Source organism: Heloderma suspectum, chromosome 17 (genome assembly GCF_057233095.1).
Source record: "Heloderma suspectum isolate Gila_16-S chromosome 17, 16-S_ref, whole genome shotgun sequence".
NCBI classification, from domain to species: domain Eukaryota; kingdom Metazoa; phylum Chordata; class Lepidosauria; order Squamata; family Helodermatidae; genus Heloderma; species Heloderma suspectum.
The window spans coordinates 13281031-13302884 of NC_139474.1; the positions used below are offsets into that span (position 1 = coordinate 13281031).

Here is a 21854-nt window from a genome sequence, read left to right on the forward strand (position 1 = left end):
CTGGTATGATGAGGGCCGCTAAATACTTTGGAGATAAGTAAGCTTTATTACAGTTGAAATCACATTGGCTTAAATAATGTTTCATATACAATCCACCACCCACATTCTGAACCCTGAGCTCCCCATCCCAGTCCACACCCAGTCCCACCACCGTCCCTTCCAGGGCTACCGGACTACTTGCATCCTCCACAGCTTGCCCATCCTCACCTCAGGCCTCAGAGGAGGCTGTGAGAGCGCTCCCCCCGTCCCCCCTCCATTTACCACCACACGGGCCTGTGGCCAGCCTCAGTGTTCGGGGTGGCCACAAAAACATAGGGGTATGTGTGGCTGTGTTGTAGGCATTACAAACTAGCAGAGAGAAGGACTTGGGGCTTAGCAAAACTGAGAGCTAATTCGCCAGGGCGCGTGCAACAGCTCTGGCTCAGCCCTCTCTCTCCCTCTTCTTCCCAGCTCCCTTCCATGCCTCTAACTACAACTCCCAGCATGCAGGTCACCCACCACACCACCACGGGGTGGGGGCAGAGGCCTATCCATCTCATACGAAGACCATTTTAAAGACTGCTTGTAGAGCAGCGTTGGCTAAGCAAAGCAAGAGAACTTCTAAAAGTGGCTTGACCGCGGGGGGAATTTCATTCCGGACACAGCAGGTCTTATGGTGGCCCTGCGCATGACAGACCAATGTGCTTCTCCACACAGGCACGATGAACAGGGCTCGCTCCACCTAGCGGTGAGGCGGCAGTGGCTGCAGCTTCAGTGGCTTTCAAGAGGGAGAAGACACCCGTGTGGAGGAGACGTTGACCGATGGTGGCTCTGTGGAGCCTCCAAGTGCAGGAGGGGGCTGTCGCACTCCTGTCCTGCTCGTGGGCTTCCTGTTGGGGCGTCTGGTTGGCCGCTGCGTGAACAGAACCCTGGGCTAGATGGACGCTTGGTCTGATCCAGCAGGGCTCCTCTGAAGTTTGTATGTTTTGCTTCTGGTCCTGCCAATCCAAATGGCTTGGATACGCCAGAAGCGGAATAATCCAGTTCGGGGCTCAATGAGACTGCTGCTTCCATGCAGTGAATCTGGCCCGTGGGGTGTGCTCTCTGGGATCCGACTGCCGTGTGTTCAAGGCTTCCCCCTCCGCCTTCTCTCCAGGTCCTGTCAGCTGAAGCACCCCTCCTTTGCTGCCTCTTCCCCTCCATCTCAGTGTCCAGAGGCAGCCCTCCCTCTGGCTCCATACAGAAGAACCAGGCTGACGGCTCTCCTGCGACCGTATTTACCACCTCTCCACCCTTTTCTCCTGGACTGTCCATAGCAGTTGACCACTCTCAGTATAGATCTACTTACCGGAAAATCTAGAATCATCCCCCTAATGCACATATATAACCACACATGCAATATATATATATATATATATATACACACACACACACACACACACATATACATACACACACACGTGAAACCATCTAAGCGTGGCAAGCTATTATAACTTTTCGCCCCTGGGGAACCCCATAGAAAATGGGGATGTTCGCCCATAGGAAGAGTCTCTTCTCCCTGGCAAAGTCACAATAAGAGAGCTTCTTTGTCTGCAGTGTGGGTGCAAAATGAGGGTTTATGCACGTAACAGTGTTGGCAAAGGGAAAGGGAACAAAATGGAGCATCAAAGAAATACCTTGGCTGGCTGGGTGTGACCCTAAGCAGGACCACTCCAGAGGGACTTCCAGGGATTCTTGCATTGTCTATCTTTGAACCAGTCATTTTTCCCCCTGGGGGGGGGGGTGCACCATTCCTGGAGGTACTGCAATACCAGGTTGATGCGTGGAGTGGATGGAGCAAGCCCCTATTCCATCTCCCAGCTCCAAAAATCCATTTAATATATAGTCCTCAAATAGAGGACATATCAGATATTAAACTGATAAGAACAGATACTACACTTGATCTTAGCCAAAAGGCCGAGAAGCGATGCTGTCTGCTCGACAACGCAGGGTAGATTCCTTTTCCACTGGCATTTGAAGTGACAAAGAGGAAACCAAGGCTCCGAAGAGCTCAGCACCACATCAGAATCAGCACAGTTTGTATATTCCACAGAATGTGCTCCGAAAATGTTCCTGTTTCCATTCTCCAGGTAACCAGCTTCCTGACAGGCGATTTAATCTCAAAAATTGTGGATTCTCTCGACCTCGTCAGTTTCTTGACTGTCAGTCTGGAGTTTTGGACAGCCCCCGGCATGATATCTACATAAACCTTCCCATTTTCCCGTCGTCCTCTCTGGCACGGTTAACTCACTGCCTGCCAACTCAGGTCCCAGAAGTTTCCTTTCCTGCAAAACCACAGTTGTGCATGCAAACAGAACATTCGTCAGATGGGTGGGCAGGAACCATGTTCCACCTCAAACACTGTAATGCCGTAAACACATTTTCTGCACACCGCGAGTGCACGAAACTTTTCCGGCCTTGTGTTCCCTTTGAAATGGTTGACTAGTAAGTCCCAGTGTTTGGGAAGCTTGAATCTGACCACTTCCATGCTGCACGACTACGCCACATTTCATTTTGATGAATGTCCTTTAATTCAGTGCAAGGCAGCCTCCAATTAACTTGGCATGATTTGAGCCCATAGAAGTGAACCAGCAACTATATTTCAGAGGGGGTAGCTGTTGCGACAACGAGAAGGAGACTTGTGATGTTCTTAAACTCTACCTAGTTAATTTTGCAATAAGGTTCCATGAACAAATTATCACTTGTAGCTGGTCTTTCAACATTTACACCCGCTCTTCTACTCAATCAGCATTCCAAAGCAGCTTTATATCCCAGATTAATATCTCACCTTTAAAAAAACAAACACAGAACCAAGCGGTGAAGTTCTTCATGGACTGTACCACTTCAGGCGACATCCTTTCAGATCATCCTTGAGTACAGAAAAATAGCACGAGAGGGAGAAGGGGTTAACCTATCCTTCTCCCTGAGGTGTTCTTTTTCCTCCTGCAGGGATCTGTTTATGAAGGGAGGCTCCCACACATTCATCTCCCTCCCCAACTACAGCCTGAAATGGTTCAATGCAGAGGAGAGTAAGTACCGTTTGATTTTACCGAGTGTTTAAAATGGCTCTCGGATTCTGGCTGGGTACTGTCTTATTATTCCTGGGTACTGTCTTATTATTAATCGGCGTAAGCTGCGTTGGGAGCCTTTTCCGGGGGGGCGAAGAGTGATGTAAAAATGCTGCAAAAAAACCCCCCCCAACTTTGGTGCTCAAGGCGGCCATTGCTGGGCAAGACTGTGTCAATGATTAACTCTTGTTACCTCCCTGGGAGCCCTTGGACTGAAGAGCAAGGCAGAAATGCTTTGCATGAATAAGGGTGCAATCCTAGGCATGTTTAGACAGAGAAAAGGCCTACAGCTCCCAGCATTCCCCAGCCGGGGAATGCTGGGAGTTGTAGGCCTTTTCTCTGTCTAAACATGCCTAGGATTGCACCCTAAATGCATCAGACCCCCTGAGCGTTTCAAAGCTGAGCAATCGCAGGGAAGCCAGCCCTGGCAACCTATTTTTTGCGGAACCTATTTTGGGGCTAGGGCTCAGCACCTTGGATAGCTCCTCTCGCGTTCTGCCTGGTCCTGACTGAAACCCAGAATGGATGCGTAGCCCCACCGAAATCAGCGCCACCAGCCTCCACTGTTCCTGTCCATGTACCCTATCCACTCTCTGCCCCGCATATGGCGGCTCTCCCAGCTGCATCGGAGGACCGGAAGTCACGGAAAAGCCATAGGGACTGTGCCCACAGCCCTCGCTCCCTCTTCCCCTCTTAGCCAGTCCTGTCTTCCGCGGCAGTACCAGCGGCCGCCGCAGTGCGCATGAGCGTGGCGCAAGGCCCGACCCTCTTCCCAGAATGCCCCGCCAGAGCCCACGAGTGAGGCGGAAGCGCGCTCATTGTTGAGCGACGATGGGGCCAAGATGGCGCCTGGCGCTGGCTGCGCTCTGGGGGTTCATCGCTGCGCCCCCCGGGTAAGGCGGCCGCTTGGAGGGAGGAGGAAACGGGGGGCCCTCTTTTTGGAGGTGGGGGTTTCCTAGAGAGCCAATAATAGGCCAGCCTCCCCCTTCTGGGCTCCCACCAGATGTGTTTGGACTACCCATCCCATCATCCCCAGCCAGTGTCTCCGCTGCCTGGGCATGATGGGAGGTGTAGTCTAAACGCGTCTGGAAGACTGCTTTAAAGTCGTTTATTATTATTAGAAGTAGTGGTAGTAGTAGTGTACCATCCTGTGCATCTCTACTCAGAAGTAAGCCTCACTAATTTCATTGGGGCTTACTCCCGGGTAAAGTCGTAAAGGATTGCAGCCTTAGTCGTCGCCTTTTTTCTTTATTTTTTCTTTTCATCCTGCTGTTCAGCCGCAAAGGCTCCCATGGCGTGGCTTATGCATCAATTAAAAAAACCAAGACAGTCCCTGACCTCAAGATTTATAATCTGAAAGACATGACATAAAAGGAAAAGGGGGTGGGGAGGGCGGAGGAAAAACGCAAGCTCAGGCAGCACCCCGAGAATGGGATTGGTAGCCGTCCCTCCCCATTTCCTGCATATTATCTCACTTACTTTAATTTCCGTTGCTGCACTTGCTCAATAATGATAATGATAAATGAAATTTGCTGTCCTATTTGCAGGTTGGCTGAGATAGCTCTCGAAAATGATGGGAAAAGCCCAGGTGAGAGTATGGTCACGTGTAGGTTTTTTGGGGGGGTGCGTTATCCTTTCTGGAAGACCAGGTGGGTGGGTGGAGGCAGAAGTACATCACAACCTGTACGGTGCTGCTTTGGGAGATCTGAGTGCCTGCAGTGGGGGCAGCTGCCCGGCCTCGTGTTCTGAAACACTGTAGGGCCAGCTGTCAAATGACCCCAGTGACGCTGTTGTCCTGCTTGGCTCCTTGCAGTGAGCGTGCCTGGTGCCACGCCCTGTTGGCAGACCGGAGACTTCGTGGTGACGGTGCAGTGTGCTGCCTGCACGAGTTTTCAAACTGTAAGTGACTCCCTTCTTTGACGTAGTTTGCTGCAGGAGTCCAGGAGCTTGCTGGATCAGAAGGTGTTGGGAGAAGGACTGGCCGTGTCACACCCATGAGGGGGGTGTCAAGGCGCTCTAGGAAGGCCACCGCACAGAATTGTGAGCTTTGGAAGTGCGGTCAAAGCCGGGGTTTCCCACAGGCAGCATGCATCCCTTATTTATATACTTGCAGCATTTTTATCTTGCTCTTCAACCCAAAAAAGGCTCAAAGATTAATAATGAGATGCTACCTGCTCTCAGGCTTGCAGTCTAGAACACACAGCACAAAAGGAAAGGGTATGGGGAGGGAGGAGGAAAAAAGCAAAAACGTGGGCACCACTTCTTCGTTTCATAGTTCTTGTAGATGTTCTTTCTGGCAGGAAGGATGGACGGAACAAGCTCCCTGCCGTTTCTCCTTCCCTGGTCAATGCCTGGGGTTACATTGGTCTCTCCCTTGCCTCCCAGTCACCTCTGGTTCTCTGGCCAGTGGGGGAGGCCAGAGCCTGCCGGCCCAGGGAGCTGTCCACGGGAGCTGTGCGTTCCTTCTGGCAGCGAGGGGTGAAGCCAGTTCCCTGCAGCTCCTCCTGCTCTGGCTGACGTTTGGGGCCAGGTTATGATATGTTCCCACGAGAGTCAGCTTTCCGCCACGGTTGGCAGAAATAGTATTAGTAGTAGATGAAACAGAGCTGTCTTTAAGGTTTGCCTGGAAGTTGCAGCTGGGGCAGAACACTTTGCCTAGGTTGCACAGTGGGACGGCAGCATATTCCCCCCTCAGCTGCAGGAGGCAGATTTGGGGCATGATCCTATGCATGTTGAGGCAGAAAAAAGTCCTACAACTGCCAGCATGCTGGTAATTGTAGGACATTTTTCTGTCTAAACATGCATAGGATGGCGCCTTTGACATGTTTTTTTTTTTTGCTAGTGTATAAAGCCCTAAACAACTTGGGACCTGGTTACCAGAGAGGCCGCCTTCTCTCCCGTGGACCCATTTGATCCTTGAGGCAATCTGGAGGGTGGAGGAGAGGGGGTAGGGAGCTCAGACTCCTGGGTCCGAGGTCGGAACCCTGCCTCTGACCTCAGATCCAGAAGTCCAAACTATCCTATGGTCTCCCCAGATACTGTCTATGGGCCACATGATTGCTTTCTTAGCCATATGAATATGTAGATATGACATATTCTATGTACCGTGTCTTATTTGTATGTTTTTATGATCTGTGTACTCCACTTTGAAATCTGTAGTTGTAAGCAGTTTATAAATACTTGGAAATAACAAACTAACTCAATAAATGGGAAGCTTCCTTGGGGGGCACATCATTCCTTCGCTCTTCAGCAAGGGGGATGATTGAATGGTCTCATCGCATGCGGTTTGGGAAGAGGAACATAGGAAGCTGTCCACCTAGCTTAGCAGGGTTTAAGGTGGTGGGTTCTTTCCCTGCCCTACTTGGGGATCGAACCTGGGACCCCCTCCATGCAAAGTATGCACTGCACCTTTTCCACTAAAAACAAGGTAAGACTCCAGTCCTCAGGATTCTAAATAAAGGGCTGAATTAAATAGGAACGTAGGGAGTTGCCTTATACCGAGTCAGACCTTTAATCCATCTGAGCTCAGTCTTGTCTACACAGACTGACAGTAGCTCTCCAGGGTTTCAGACGGGGGTCTTTTTAGCCCTCCCTGGAGGTGCCAGGGATTGAACCTGGGGCTTCTGCAGACAAAGCCATTGCTCTGCCAAAGAAAGATGGGGAAGGATGGATCCCCTTTTCTCTGTGCATGTGCAAGCCTGTTCGTTATTTTAATTTGAAGCTTCATACCCCGCCTTTCAGTCAGATGTTGCTCAAGGTGACTTAGGAGGCACTGGGAATAATACAAAAGAGGCCAGACTCACATTTACGCATGCAACCCGGCAGGCCTTAGCGATGGAGGGCCCCCGAGGCTGCTTCCCTCCTGCTTTCCAGCCACAGGGGAAGTTGCTCTTGGCTAAATGATAGAGAGGATGAAACAAAATGGCAGCTGTCTTCGATGTGGCGGTATGTTAACAAACACGTCCTCTTGGCCGTAGAAAACGATGCCAGTGTGCGATGCCACGGGCTTCATCGAGCAGATCGACTGCAGCACTTCCAAGAAGGGCGAATTCAAGAGGTGGGTGCAGTGGAAGGCACAGGACACTGCCACCCCCCCCCCCCGCAGCCCCAGTATCCTGTTGCTGATGGTGGCCAGCCGCACATCCTGCTGGGTGGGTGGGTGGAGTGTACTGATTTGGTGGAGTTTTTGCACTGCACTGGCGGGCAACCTGGGTGAGTGCTTAGCTCGGCATTCCTCAACCTGGTGCCTTCCAGATGTGTTGGACTACAACTCCCAGCATCCCCCAGCCAGCCGCATTTTAGAGGGAGAAAGTAGCCTCTGTACTGTACCAGGAAGGCATGGCTGAATTGTAGTATTGAAATCTCTCCCGCTAATAGCAAACGCAGGTGCTGCGTGCCAATGGTTTTGTAGCCAAAATGGGGCGCCAAGAAAGAAGGAGGAGGTATCAGCATGCTCAGAGGAAGCTCAAAGTTTGCAGCAGTTGGTCATGGGGGATGCTGGGAGTTGTAGTTGAACATATCTGGAAGGCACCAGGTTGGGGAAGGCTGCCTTTAAAAATGTAATCTTGGCCATGCAGTTAAGGGGGGGGGGGGCTTTTAGGTAGATTAGAAGTTTTTTTTTGTAATTGGCTAACCTAACTGGTTAATGGCCTTGAGTTTGGTTAGTCCTTCTAAAAAATGCGGTTATGCTATTGGGCTGCTGTCTCTGGTGACGTGGAGTTCCACAGATCAGCTGCACAGTAGGTAAAATATTTTCCTCTGTGTAAACTGTGTGTGCTCATGCCCTGGGGTGGGGTGGGGGAGGGGCTTTCTGTATTAGTAGTGAATGGGATGGTAAACTATTTTCTTAAATTTTTGCAATCGGCTTGTGATGTTTAAATATTTCCAACTGTGCCGTGCCGTGTGCTCCTGTTCAGGGTTCCAGCCAACCAGTCATGTCATCTAACAGGCTATTCCATTCTATCCCCCACTTCATTTTTTGTCCCTCCCCTGCCAACAGACACTCGGCATTCCACGGTCACGGAGCATACTCAGTCCTCACTGGACTGCTGGGGGTTTTTGAGCGGTGGGGATGGGTTCCTCCCATACGCCTTTTTGCCCTATTTTTTTTTTTTACATCTGCAAACTTTGAGCTTCCTTTGAGCATGCTGCTAATTCCTTCTGCTTTCTCAGTGCCCCCATTTTGGCTACAAAACCACTGGCACCCAGCACCCAAGTTCGCTATTAGCGGGAGCGATTTGAATACTACAGTTCAGTGGTGCCTTCCTAGTACACAGGCTAACGTTCTCCCCCTGCAGTGCAGACTTTGCTGGATGAGCCGCAGCTCTGCACAGGCATATCTTTGGTGCTGTTAAGGCTTGAACCAGTGGGAAGGATTTCAGAAATCCAGGGGAAACGCCCCCCACCCCACCCAACAGACCACCTTCCCCTTCTCCCCCTAACGCTGTTCTGTCGTGGCCTCTCGTCACACACGCCGCTCCCTCCTGTGCATATGTGTGGACCTGCGACCGGCGCTGTGCTGACCCCGTCTTCTCCTTGCAGCTGCCGCTCGACGACGATGGAGGCGCGCCTCTTCTGGAAGTTTGAGGGTGCCATGCTGGGCGTGGCGGCGGTCTTTGCCCTGCTGGTGGTGTGTCGGCAGCGTGTGCTGGACCGCAAGGCCCTGGAGAAAGTGCGCAAGCAGATCGAGTCCATCTAGCGGCCCTCGCCCTTCGCCGCTCCCTTTTCAACGCGGAAGCCTCCTCGGACGGCGGAGGAGATGGCGCGCATCCCACTTCTCGTGGAAATTGATTTCCTATGTGTCCCCACCCCCCCTCTGGCAGACGCCACAGGGGATTCACACCAGACCCCCAGCTTCCTTGTTGCGTAGCCTGCTTTGGTTGGCTGGAGGGGGTGGGGCTGATCCCAGCACCAGCGCCACTGCCTCTCTGGCCTGCATCGGACTCAAAGGAAGCCGTGCCCCACCCTAGTCTTATCACTGTGTATCAGAAGAGCAGCAGTCCCAGTGGGCATCTTCTTGAAGTCTTGCAACGGGACAGGGAAGTGACTGATCCTGTGGGTCTGACTGTGCAACTCCTAAACCCCTTCCCTCATCTGAAAAAAAGATATGGTCAAAATAGGGCATCGTGGCACATCCAGACGCCTCTGTATTCAGGGCACCACTCCTTGACTTTTATTTATTTTGTTTGTTTTAACGCATCCTCCTCGTGACTATGTACAGAACTTTTGATTAAAGCAGTTCCCATTAGCATATGGAGGCTTTCTGCGCACACACGCTGCTCTGCATGTTTGCCCAGTGTTTGGTGGGAGCCGAACGGGACGGTGCCGGCTCAGTTAGTGGGGTGTAGCCAAGGGCAGAACCAGCAGAGGGTGGCAGTGGGATAAATTTGGGGGACGAGGGTTCAAAACAAGAAGCCAGGTACTGGATCGGAATCCCTACGTCGGGTGAGGAACCTGTGATGCCCCACGTGCTGTCCGGTTCCCATAATCCCCAACCATTGGCCGTGCATGCTGGGGCTGATGGGAGTTGGAAGTCTAACCATACCTGGAATTGGGGGCAGAGATTTTCCACCCCTGCCTGCGGCTTGCTTTGGCTGTGCTTTTGTATTTGTCAGGGGCAGTGAACTGAGGCATTTGGGGTGGGGGCGTAGGACTCGTCTAAATACCCACCGCTCCAAACCACCACTATTTCTGCTTTGGACGAGAGGCCAAAGCCTCAGAGAATTTGCAGTGAATATGCTCACCCTCTTCTAAAGGAAGATGGACCACAGGGGGTGCTGCCGTGGGCACTAGCTGGGAGCGGACAGGAACAAGCTCACAAACGGCCTTTTCTCTTGTTCAGGATACTTCCTGGCATCCTTAAGACAGAAGGAACATAAGTGGAGCCCTGCTGGGGCAGGCCGAAGGCCTGTGTAGTCCAGCATTGTGGTCCCACATTAGCCGACCAGACGGCCGCATGGGAAGGCCACAAGCAGGACACGAGTGCCCCCCCGCCGCTCTGCTCCGGTCCAGGGCCAGGGAGGGGTAGCGAAGATGTGAACCATCCGGATGTGAGGATGGTTAGAACCGCGCCGTTGAGGGCAGCGTCTCCCTGCCAACCCTGCCAGTCGGGCATTGAATAAAATGGTTGGATGAAATGGTGGCAGGTGATCCCTGTCCCTTGTCCCTGTTTTGTGGGTGGCCTTCCGGGCTTCTCCCTGTGCCACTCAAATCCTTGCAACTTCAGATAGATGGTTAATGTTGGCTGGGGATGGGTTGCTCCCTGCATTCAGCCACTCAGTGGCAGGCAGGGTGGGCAGGCTTGCTGTCAGGATAAATCTGGATCTTTGGGGTTTAAAAGGGAAGGTCCCCATTTTCCTGTCCTTCCAGGGGTGAAGCATCTACCTTACCTGCTCTGGTCTATCTCCCTTACCCTAAACCGTTGCCAGTCGCCTGTAGGGAAAAATGCACTCTACGCATGCTCAGAAGCTCTCTTTTATTATTTCCGAGGCCTGGTTCCAGGGTTCCGGTAACGCCCGGCCCCTCTCCAAATCACCCCCTGCCTGCCTCCTCGGGCCGATGAGTTGCAACGAAGCAGAAAGCGGGAAGTCGCCGGTGGGGAGGGAAGACATGCCGCTGCAGCGGCGGCCCTCCATTTCACAAGCACTTGAGGAGGAACGCGTTGCAGGCGGATCCACGGGGGCAGTCGCAGAGCTTTCCGATCCGGGCGCCTTTCCTGACGGCACAGGGGTCGCCGAAGGAGCACTGCGGGAGGAGCGGGCAGCACGTTAGCACCTAACGCCCTGTGGAGGCCCCTGCCTTGGCTTCCGCCCCGTTCGTTGGGTTTTCTCCCTGGGAACTCTTCCTTGGTGGCAGTGGGGACTGTGTACATAGTGGTTGGAGTGGGGGTGCAGCGCCTGGGACCCTCCAAATGTTGCTGGACTACAACGACCATCATTGGCCATGTTCGCTGGGGTTGATAGGAGTCGGACGTCCAACAACATCTGGAGGGGCAAAACTTCCCAACCCCTGGATTACAGCAGGGGTGCAGGATCTCAGCCTGGGGGCCACATCCAGCCCTGTGGAGTTCTTCAGAAGGCCCGCCCCCTTCCCCCCAACTGCAAGTCATTTGGTGGTTTCCTGGCTTTTGCATAGTTTTCCCTTGTTCTAAAAGGTTGAACTGCCTCTCCTAAGGCATAGCGACTGGCAGGAACATCTGATACGCTGGTATTTGGCCACACCCCTTTTGCCTGTGGCCCCGCCCACCACCAAAATGTGGCCCCCGAGAACTTCTCTGGAATGGCATGCGGCCCTTGGGCTGAAAGAGGTTCCACACTCTCGCCCTACAGTATCTGTCCCCTTTCCAGACACCCTGAAAGTGGAGAAATTGAGCCCTCTCCTCCTCGTAGCTGGTATTCCAGAGTTAGACTTCGTCTAAACATGGAGGTTCCGTAGCATCTGGGAGACCTCACCTCCGTGAATGAGTCTCTGCCTCGTAAAGCCATAATTCCATAAATTAGCCTTGTGACGAAGCACGTCCTTTTGTCCTGTCCTGAAGCTGAAGGTTGGAGGTCGCTGGGCAGCGCTAAACTGTGGTCAAGCCAGGATCCTGGCACTGGTACACAGGGTGTGGCGCTGGTCAGCGTGTCTGCCGTGGAGCGCCTTGGGAGGGCTGACATGAGGCTGGCCACGGGGAAGCCGTCCAGCGGAGGCTGGTGGCTCCGATGTCAGTGGGGTGGGGGATGTGCTCCGGGTTTCAGTCGGAGCCGGTCAGAGCTCTAAAGGAGCCGCACCTTGGATAGCTCCTTTAATGCTCTGGCTGGTTCTGACCAAAACCCGGAGCGGATGCACCGGCCCACTGAACATCAGAGACACCAGCCTCCGCTGAAACCATTTACCTTTTCCCTCTCTCTCTCTCTCTCTCTCTCTCTGTATATGTATATCAATATATATGTGCGGGATCTGCAAGTAAACGTTGCAGTGTGAATTACGATACCAGCCTTCCTCCCCCCCCCCCGTTCTCTCCCCCCGCCCCCCGCCATCTGTATTCCATGGCTACTAATCACACACATTTCTCATCAGGCTGCTTTGGGGGTCCTCCCCTGCCTTACGGGTTTTCCTAAAGGTTTCCTTCTACTTCTGCAAACACCAGGGGGGTCTCCGAAGCCTGGTGATTCCTCGTTCACGTGCGTGGGCCGTGTCATTTTGGCTGCTGCACTCGTGGCCCGAACCGCAGAGATAGAGGAAGGGTGGTTTTTGAGATCATCCCGGGGGCGTTGCGATTGTCCACAGCTTTTCACATCTGTGAGCGCTCTTTGGAAGGTCTGCTCCTGCCTTCCCCTGTACTACTCCCATCAGCCCCAGCCAGTATGGCCCATGGCTGGGGAGGATGGGGGCTGTAGTTCAAACCATCTGGTTGGCGGAGGCTGGCCTTACCCTTTGTTGTTTTGGCTACATTAGCATCGGCACTCATGGCCTGAACCCTGGAAATAGAAGGAATGATGATTTTTAAGATCATCCCAGGGAAATCTGCTTTGGGGGCCCTACTCTTTGTTTGCACACTCTGGTACTCACAGGCACAGTGCTTCTGACCATGGAGTCTCCATTAATAGCTAAAATGACTGGTGGCTGTGACTAGACCGACACTGTATAAAAGCCCTTGAAGTGACTCCCTCTCTCCCCAACATTTTTGTGCCTGGGATCCATCGCTGCTGGGCCGTGTTTGTGAGGGTGAAGCCCAGCTATCCAGTCCAGACAGGATGCAACCCACTTTTGGAGGTGGTGACTCATCCATGCAGCTAGGATGCCTCTCTCCCATTGCTCCCCCCTCCCCTGCTGCTCCCCATCGTTGGCTCAGTGAGGTGGTACCTTGGGAACTTGGTTAAACTTTTTCTCCCAGGTAGAGACCTTCTTGTGCTGCAGTTTCTCCAGCACCTCCTGGAGTTCGTCCAGCTGGAAGAGAAGAAATGGAGAAATGAAGAAGGCAGGATTTACTGGGGAACCTTTCTCCAATCGAGGCTCACGTTATCCCTGCCAAGTGTGTCTGGGGGCATCTCTACACCTCTAGTTTATTGCACATTCATGATTGGCCACTCACGGAATTGTGCGGATCCATTCTATGACGTCATCATCATCTAGTCATTATCCCACCATTTCCGCCCACCTATCCCGTGTTTTCCTCAAATGGAAAAAATGTGGTATTTTTCAAAATATGCACAAATGAAGTGCCACGCCCTCCCCGTGGATGTCTCCCCTCGGAATGAACCGCTGAATGTTGGTGGCTGTGGGCGGTTGCTGGGGGTGTGGTCATGGTGGAGAAGGCGGTGACGACGGGCTGTGGGGTGTGTCGACTTCCTGTGCCGGCGCCATTTTGGGTCCTTGCCATTTTCGGCCTGCAGTGTTCTGAAAAAGGCGGCAGAGCAGCGGGCCGGGACGCCCCCCTGCTGTGCATTCCCAGCAAGTAAACGGCTGAGTAAACAGCAGGGATTGTAAAAAACACTGGACAGGGAGGCGGGGGGCCTGGGGAGATGGGTGGGGGGCTGTCTCTGTGTCAGCCCCGTCCACCAGTAACGTGCAAGGGGAGGGAAAGGGGCAGGAACCAGGGAGGAATTATTGCTACACCCCGAGCGTGTGTAATGCTTCTTCGCGGAAAGGTGGCGATGCCCCTGAGCAGCATCACCGCCCCCGTGAGAAGGAAAGAAACGAAAAATAACGCAACAGGGACAGCCATCTAAAGAGAATGACCCAGTCCTGCAATGAGACCGGATGGGGAAAGAACTGGCATGGATGTGGGACTCTCCGCCCCTGTGATGGAGCCCTGGGTCTGCATTCCGGAGGTAGGTGTGGCCAGAGCCCAAAGTGGCCCAGGCTGCAGATGTGAGCCTTACCTTTGTTCATTATGCAGCAGTGGGGGGAGAGATAGATTTGAATCCAGACCCTCTCCTTCTCCAACTAGCAGTGGCGTAGCGGAACCAGGGCTTGCAGGGTAGAGGCACCGGGGCCTTTTCATTAGCAGGGACGATGACAGAATCTGCCACCCTCCTCGGTCTTCCGTGTCCCCTGTGAGCTTAGCTGCCGTTTTCACAGTAGCGGTTCTCACAGTAGTGGGGCAAAAATGAGTTTTCCCAGCGGCAGTATCTTGTTGTGAGCAATACCCTTGAGTGAGCAATTCAGACCCATTAGCCTTGCAGAAGACGTGGTCCGTGCAGATGGAAACCCTTAGAACTGGGCTGCTGACACTGTGGTAAAGGGTAGTCTCCAGTGTTAGTCCTACTTAGAGCAGACTCACGGAAATGAATGACTAAGCTAAGTCCCATTCATTTCAATAGGGTTACTCTAAGTAGGACTAACATTGGATACGACTCAAAATGTTTCTCCCTGGTGCTGGGGAAAGGAACGCCTGGAAAATCTTGAGCTGCTGTGTGTGTCTCTGTGTGTGAAGGTAGGTAGATTGGTAGAAACGCACTCAAGAATGGACATACGTAGATATGGATCAACACAGCTACCTCTGTTTTGGGGCCGTCCGCGGAAGCGTGGCTATGGCCACTGTCATGATGAGTGCCTGCGCTTTAAAATTTACCACTGCCAGCTAGTGAAAATTTTCCTCCATCAGCATTGAGGTTGAGGGACAAAGCAGGAGGGAGTAAAGTCAGAGGTGAGCAACCTGGTGCCTTCCAGATGTGATGGACTACAACCCTCACTGTCTCTGACCATTGGCTATGTTGGCTGAGGCTAATGGGAGTTGCAGTCCAAAACATCTGGAGAGCACCATGTTGCCTGGGGGAAACAATAGCAATAACCTGGAGTAGAGGCAATGAGCAGTGGGGAGAGCCCAGATCTCTGGATGGAGGGTCCTGGAGGGCTGCATTTGGCCCACCCCTCTTTTAAGGCATAAGGAGAGCATCCTGCTTCCCCCAGAGGCCCCCCAGTGGTCTCCAGGCAGCCCCATGAGCAGGGGCACGAAGGTGTTAGCACTCCCCAGCAACTGATACTTAACAGGTACACTACCTCTGAACGTGGATGCTCTGTTTACTTAGGAAGAGCCCTGTTATCTCGGACCCATTGGTCTGACTGCACCAAGCGGCCTTCTTCCCACAGTGGCCAACCAGATGTATCCAAGAAACCCATGATAGAGGCAACCTCCCTCCTCCCCTGTTCTCTGTGTCCCCAGCAGCACCAGCCCTGCTGAAAGTCAACTTGATTCCCCCCCCCCTTCCCATCCCCTTTTCCTTGTAAGTCATGTCATTTTTTAGATTGTCAGCCTGCAGGCAGGGACGGTATTGTTTACTAAGGAACCTTTTCTTTCTTTTTTTTTGCCGAGGAGCGGCATAAAAATACTTTAAAGATTAAACTAATGGTCCCTATGGCTCCAGCATCCTGCTTTGCAGGGTGGCCATTTCGATGCCTCTGGGAAAACTGCAAGCGGAGCAGGAATGCAACAGCCTTCTCCCAGTGTTCGTGGGTAGACTGCGTCTGGGTGGGGAGGCTCCACAAAGCCATCATGACTAACAGAGGTGAAATCTGCCACCAAACACTTGTCGTTGGGCTCTCCCTCAAGCAGCAAAGCCCACGCTCTGTGAGCAGGAAGTCCCAGGTTCTGTCTCTGGTACCACCCAATTTCACGAGGAAGGGCAAGTTTAGAACCCAACAAAACAAAATGCCTGTTCTGAGATCCTAGGGAATGGCTGCCAGTGGAGGCTGGTGGCTCTGATGTCAGTGGGCCGGGGAATCCACTCTGGGTTTCAGCCAGAACCAGTCAGAACTCTAAAGGAGCTCTCCAAGGTGCGGAACAGTGGGCCAGTGAATCCGCTCTGGGTTTCAGCTGGAGCCAGTCAGAACTCTAAAGGAGCTCTCCAAGGTGCGGAAGCACCTTGGAGAGCTCCTTTAGAGTTCTGACTGGTTCCGGCTGAAACCTGGAGCGGATTCACTGGCCCATTGGCATCGGAGCCACCAGCCTCCACTGACAGCTGCCTATAAAAACACACCAGCCAGCTGCAAGCCTGAGATGCAAGCCCGAGATGCAAGCCCGAGATGCAAGCCCGAGTTAGCTGGACCAAGAGGTTGGCATGGGTCGCCCCCCCTTGCTTGTTCCCCATGTGCAAACCAGCCTTCCCCAACCTGGTGCCCTTCAGATGTTTTGGACTACCATCTCCAGTGTTCCTGGTCATTGGCCCTGCTGCCTGGGGCTGATGGGAGTTGAAGTCCACAACACCTGGAGGGCCACCAGGTTGGGGGAAGGCTGATGTTGGGGGGGGGGCTGGAGCTCCGTGGCAGAGCCCTTGCTTGGCAGGCAGAAGGTCGCAGGTTTGATCCCCAGCATCTCCACGTAGGTCTGGAAAAAGCTCCTGCCTGAAACTCTGAATTGCCGCTGCTGCCAGTCAGTGTGGACAGTACTGGGCTAGGTGGACCAAGGGGCTGCCTCAGTGTAAGGCAGCTTTCTAGGTTCCTATTTAAGCCAGCCCTTGTTCAGAACCATGAGGGCTAGAATCTTGTTTTAGTTCTATGGAGAGGGCTGTGACTCAGGGGCAGAGCCCCTGCTTTGCATGCAGGCGGTCCTGGGTTCAGTCTCTGGCTAAAAGGATCAGGCAGGAGGTGATGGGGAAAAGACCCGTCTTTCCCTGAGACCCCGGAAAGCCCCTGCCACTCAAAGTGGGCAATACGGGGCTAGTTGGACAGCGGTCTGACTCAGAAAAGGGCAGATCAATATGCGGAGGAAGGGCCGTAGCTCAGCGGCAGAGCCCCTGCTTTGCATGCAGGAGGGCGCAGGTTCAGTCCCTGGCTCCTCCAGGTAGGGCTGGAAAAGCTCCTGCCTGAAACGCTGGACAGCCATGGCTGCCAGTCAGTGTGGACAATACTGGGCTAGGTGGACCCAGGGTCTGGCTCAGGAGAAGGCAGCTTCCTAGGTTCCCAACAGAGCACAACTATATTGCCCCACAAGTCCGCTTGGCACTGGACGTGGCGGGACGGGCTACGTATCCCAGCAGCCCTGCCCTTCACACTGACGCACCTTTCGCCTGGGCCGTGGGTGCCCACGGGTGCCACCACAGGGACCTTTGTGGCATCGCCCCCCCGTTCTGCCCCACATGTGCCACTGATCGGGGGATTGGGTTGCCTCCTGCCACGTCCCTTTGCACCTCTGTGAGGCGTCCTCGGCCGCTTTGCCCAGCTGCCCCCGGTAACCCACCCCGTGGCAGCCACGGACCAAAGAACTGCGGATCACTGCAGGCGAAGCCATATCACTCACCAGTTCCTTCTCGTGTGCCTGGTAGGAGTGCTTGAGAGGGAATTCCTGGGGGGCCCGTCCAGCAGCTGCACCGACCCCTCCTCGTGCCACCAAGAGCAGGCAGAGCAGAAGGACCGCGGCACCCAAGTGGGACTGAGCCATGGCGGCCGCCGTCGGGAGCAAGTAGCAGCTCCAGCAGCAGCCGGGGGCAGAGGGGCTCCAGCAGGAGCTGTCCGCGGTGCTGATTCTTGGATCCCGCCTTCCTCGGGCTGAGCGCCAGACAGGGTTAACCTGCCAGCCCACACAGGCTGCCAAGGTGTGCGCGCGCGCGCGTGGGAAGCTCGGAGAGCTGAAGAGTGGCTCCCCGAACCCTCGTCTCCCTGGAGAAACGCGCCCGCTAGGGAAGGGAGAGGGGGGAGCCGGCAGAGACGCACAGAGCGAGGCCAAAGTTTGGGCACAAAAGTGGCGGCGGCGGGGGACGGGCTGGGGGGGGGCGCCGATTGAATATTTATGAGAAGCTTACTCCACAACTGCAATCTGGCAAGCGACGGGAGGAATTAATTTGAACAGGGACAGGGAGAGAGGGAGAGTGATCCATCATCTTGGACGAGGCCCAGCACTTGCTGCGGGCAAAACATGCTGGGAATTACCTCACCCCCCATCCAATAACTGTTGATTCTGATGTGCATCTCTCTGGGCATCTATCTAATGACATTGCTGATTTGTTTGGTTATTATTAGAATTAATCATTCTTGCAGAACATTTTGATGTCCAAAAGCACTTGAAAATTCTTGCCTCATTTATCCTTGTTACTCTTTTCTTTTTTATATCTCTTCCTTTTCTTTTTTTCTCTTCCTCCCATCCATTCTTTCTTTCTTTTCCCTCCCTCCCTCCCTCCCTCCCTCCTTCCTTCCTTTTCCTTTTCTCTCTCTCTCTCTCTCTTCCTTCCTCTTTCTCTTCTTTTCCTTCCTTCCTTTCCCTCCCCTTTCTTTCCCTTCCCTCCCCTTTCTTTCCCTTCCCTCCCCTTTCTTTCCCTTCCCTTCCCTTCCCTTCCCTTCCCTTCCCTTCCCTTCCCTTCCCTTCCCTTCCCTTCCCTTCCCTTCCCTTCCCCTTTCTTTCTTTCTTTCTTTCTTTCTTTCTTTCTTTCTTTCCATTGTTTCCCACCTCTAGACACAATCCCATGGAGACATTTTTCTGACACAAGGCATTGAGGCCCTTCCCTATAAGGAAAGAGCTCAAGAGTTTGGGACCTTTTTAGTTTTGAAGAGAAAAGAAAAGATGGCTTATGTTAAACCACAGTTGATATCGTGACATCCAGACGCAGCCTTGCTTGCAAACCAGTCTCCCCATTTCCCTTTGGTTTGTCAGTCCCAATGCTCTTCCATTCAAGACGGAGGAAGTGCTAAAACCCAAGACACTGTGGGGCCCAGGCTGCCAAACTGCAGACTGGGGGCTTCTCCACTCAGAGGCTTGCCCCCCGCAATTTTACTGGGGCTTCTGCTTCCGGATTCTTTCCAGGATTAAGTTCGTCCCTTTGCATGTGCTCCCCCCCCTCCCCATGATAGAAAGGTGTTTGTGAAGGCACAAGAGATTCTGGTCAGTTGCCCATCTGGTGGTGAGAAAGGGAACCAATAGAGGGTCTCCACCTTTTCCTTTTCCTGGCCGTGATTGTGACTGTAACAACTGTAACAGCTGTAACAGCAGAAATGAAGTAAGTGAAACTTTGCTCATCACGGCATCTCTGTACTGAGGGAAAGCTTAACCTGTTGTGTTTCTTTTGCTAACTGCTAACCTAGAAACAATATATGGTGAAAGCTACTGTTGCCTCTTGCCAGGAGACCAGGGTGTTGATTACCGCATCTGTTTTGCTGAGGAAAAGCTTTACCTGTTGAACTTCTCCCTCTTTCGCTAACTGCACAGCTAGAAACAGAAGATGGTGAAAGCTATTGTCGTCTCTCACCAGGAGTCAACAGTGTTGATTGCCAGCAAAACTGGGCGGATCATCCAATGCCGCCATCAATTTGATGATAGACGTGGGAAAATGTGGTACGTGACGATCATCTCAAACCGAATTTCTAAAAGCACAGGCCAGACACAAAGAAGGACATCTTTTAGGACACAGGGGTGGTGGTGGATGTATTATGTTCTGGAACTGTAAAAAATTATGTCAGTGTTATAGAATTAATATTTCTGAAAGCCTTTGGTTTATATTTATGGTCCATCTAAAATCTACAGATGTCCCCCACCCTTCCTCCTACCTTTTAATCTGGACATCGACTGGTTGTCTCCAGTCTTTTAACTGTTTTTCTTGGTTTGTTATGTTTCTTGTATTGTTTTTTTCTCTCTAACCAAAAGTCAAATTAAAAACAAAGCAACCTGAACTGCCATTGGTTCTACCTTCTGTACCAAAGGGTTGGGTTTGTTTCTCTTTCTCTCTCTCTCTGCATCGCATGGTTCGTTGACCCATTTCTTTTGCCCCCCTCCCTTCCCCTGGGTCATGCTTCTGACATGTGGAAGGTTACATAAGAGATGGACAAACCATAATCCGGGCTTCTTTCTGGGGATTAGGATTAATTGTATTCTGCTAGAAGGAGGAACCCTGTAAAAATCTCACGATCTCCTGCTCCCTTGCTGTGGTGGGGTGGCTGTCATTCTCCCTTTTCCTCTCATATGAGACGGAACGCTTTTTCTAAAATAGTGCCTTCTGTGACATATGTGTCCATGATCTAAAAAGAAAAAAAAGTATGCTTCCAGTTTGGTATTATTGCTTTTCCCCATGTGCAAATTGAGATGATAGATTAATCAACTGAAATTGATGGATTAATCAACTATAACCCATATGTTCAATTGACTAAGATTTCTTTAACTGGACAACAGCCCTGCTAAAAACCAAGAAGCTGAAAGACTGGCAGGCATAAACCAGCATGGGTGAAGGGCGTAGGAGTCTCCTAATTGTCGGCTGACCATTACTGCAATCCAAATCCTGGTGTGTTGGCCATCCCTCAAATTATGCATGGTGTGCACAAAATGATGCCTGGTGTGGAAAAAGTGGATAGGGAGACATTTTTCTCCCTCTCTCATAATACTAGAACCCAATGGGGGTCATCCCATGAAGTTGATTGGTGGGCAATTCAAGATAGATAAAAGGGCTTATTCACACAGTGTATTGTTAAACTATGGAACTCACTTCCTCAAGATGTAGTTATGGCCAGTAATTTAGGTGACTTTAAAGGGGGATTGGACAAATTCCTGGAGGAGAGGGCCCTCAATGGCTACTAGTCCTGGTGGCTATATGCTTCCTCCAGTATCAGAGGCAGTCTGCCTATGTACACCAGTTGCTGGGGAACATGGGTAGGAGGTTGCTGTTGCACTCCTGCCCTGCTTGTGGGTTTCCTGTGGACAGCTCATTGGCCACTGTGTGACCGGAACACTGGACTAGATGGATCCTTGGTCTCATCCAGCATGGTTCTTCTGATGTCCTTAAGGGGCTGGGAGAAGGCAGGGGGGAATGCTGAATGAAATATGCAAGTCCTACACCCTGACTCCCTACCCCAGTTTTATCCGCATCGAAAAAGTTTGGCACATAGGGAGTTCTGTATCAGGTCGAGCGATTTGTCCATTTAGCCGATCTTTTCCCTAACCTGGCGCCTTCCAGGTGTTTTGGACTTCAACTCTCATCAGCCGCAGCCAGCATGGCCAATAATTGGGAATGCTGGGAGTTGTAATCCAGAACATCTGGAGGGCACCAGCCTGGGGGAGGCTGATTTAGCCCAATTTTGTGTACTCCAACCTTCCCCAACCTGGTGCCTTTGAGATGTTATGGATCACGACTCTCAGCATTCTTGGCCATTGGCCATGCATGCTGGGGCTGATGGGAGTTGAAGTCCAAAACACCTGGAGGGTGCCAAGTCGATCTCGTAAGGGTCTCAGACATAGAAGAGGCTTCCCTGTCATCTCCTGCCTAGTCCTTTTAACTGGAGTGGCCAGAAATCGAACCTGGGACCTATCGCACGCACACCAGATGCTCTTACCCCTGAGCTACGGTACCTCTGTAGAGGCCAAGTCCTCTCTGGACCCCCTTGTAAGTGGAGCGGAAGCTGATCCATCACTGAATGAGATCGCCCATCGCCTCAGTCCAGAGCCGGTTCTCGTTACATCTCCGGCCGCAAAGCCGATCTGTCGGATCGATGCCTTGTAGCTGAGTCTCGACTGGTAGCCAAACAACCTCTTGAAAGCGACTCAAGGCCTTTCTAGCTGCTACTAATGAGGACTCCTCGTGGGAGGCCGAGATGGCAGGAGCAGCACAGCTTCCTTGCCCTCGCATTATAATAAAGCATCCTGCAAAGCCAGACACAATTACGGGACGTTGCAGAGCAGTGGGCTGTCACTGAGAAAGCAGCAGGGAACTGACGCCATAAACCGGCCCGGGAGCGGGGGAGAAATATGCGCATCGCTAATAATACATGAGGATGTTTGTCTGTCTGTCAGCGCTGTAGCGCTGGGTGCAATTTTAAAAAGGGATTGCAGTGGGGGAGGGAAGTTTTCTTGCCCCTTCCCAGATGTGGCAA

The 21854-nt window shown here is 52.5% G+C and overlaps 2 protein-coding genes and 1 non-coding gene across 3 annotated transcripts; 1 reads left to right on the forward strand and 2 right to left on the reverse strand.

Moving 5' to 3' along the window:
• Positions 1–1756: 1756 nt before the first annotated feature.
• On the reverse strand, positions 1757–1947 carry LOC146334546 (U2 spliceosomal RNA). The gene has a single exon (XR_014786381.1). It is a non-coding gene; the product is annotated as a U2 spliceosomal RNA (small nuclear RNA).
• Positions 1948–3909: 1962 nt separating this feature from the next.
• JTB (jumping translocation breakpoint) lies at positions 3910–9333 on the forward strand. Its single transcript, XM_084824433.1, has 5 exons — positions 3910–3979; positions 4634–4674; positions 4900–4985; positions 7064–7143; positions 8628–9333. Exons 1-5 carry the CDS (start codon positions 3918–3920, stop codon positions 8782–8784), a joined length of 426 nt encoding a protein of 141 aa, XP_084680559.1. The 5' UTR covers positions 3910–3917; the 3' UTR covers positions 8785–9333.
• Positions 9334–10548: 1215 nt separating this feature from the next.
• On the reverse strand, positions 10549–17681 carry LOC146334548 (cocaine- and amphetamine-regulated transcript protein-like). Its single transcript, XM_084824434.1, has 3 exons — positions 17308–17681; positions 12933–13016; positions 10549–10829 (listed from the first exon to the last, which is right to left on the reverse strand). The coding sequence occupies exons 1-3, from the start codon at positions 17446–17448 to the stop codon at positions 10722–10724; spliced, it is 333 nt and encodes a 110-aa protein (XP_084680560.1). The 5' UTR covers positions 17449–17681; the 3' UTR covers positions 10549–10721.
• Positions 17682–21854: the final 4173 nt, after the last annotated feature.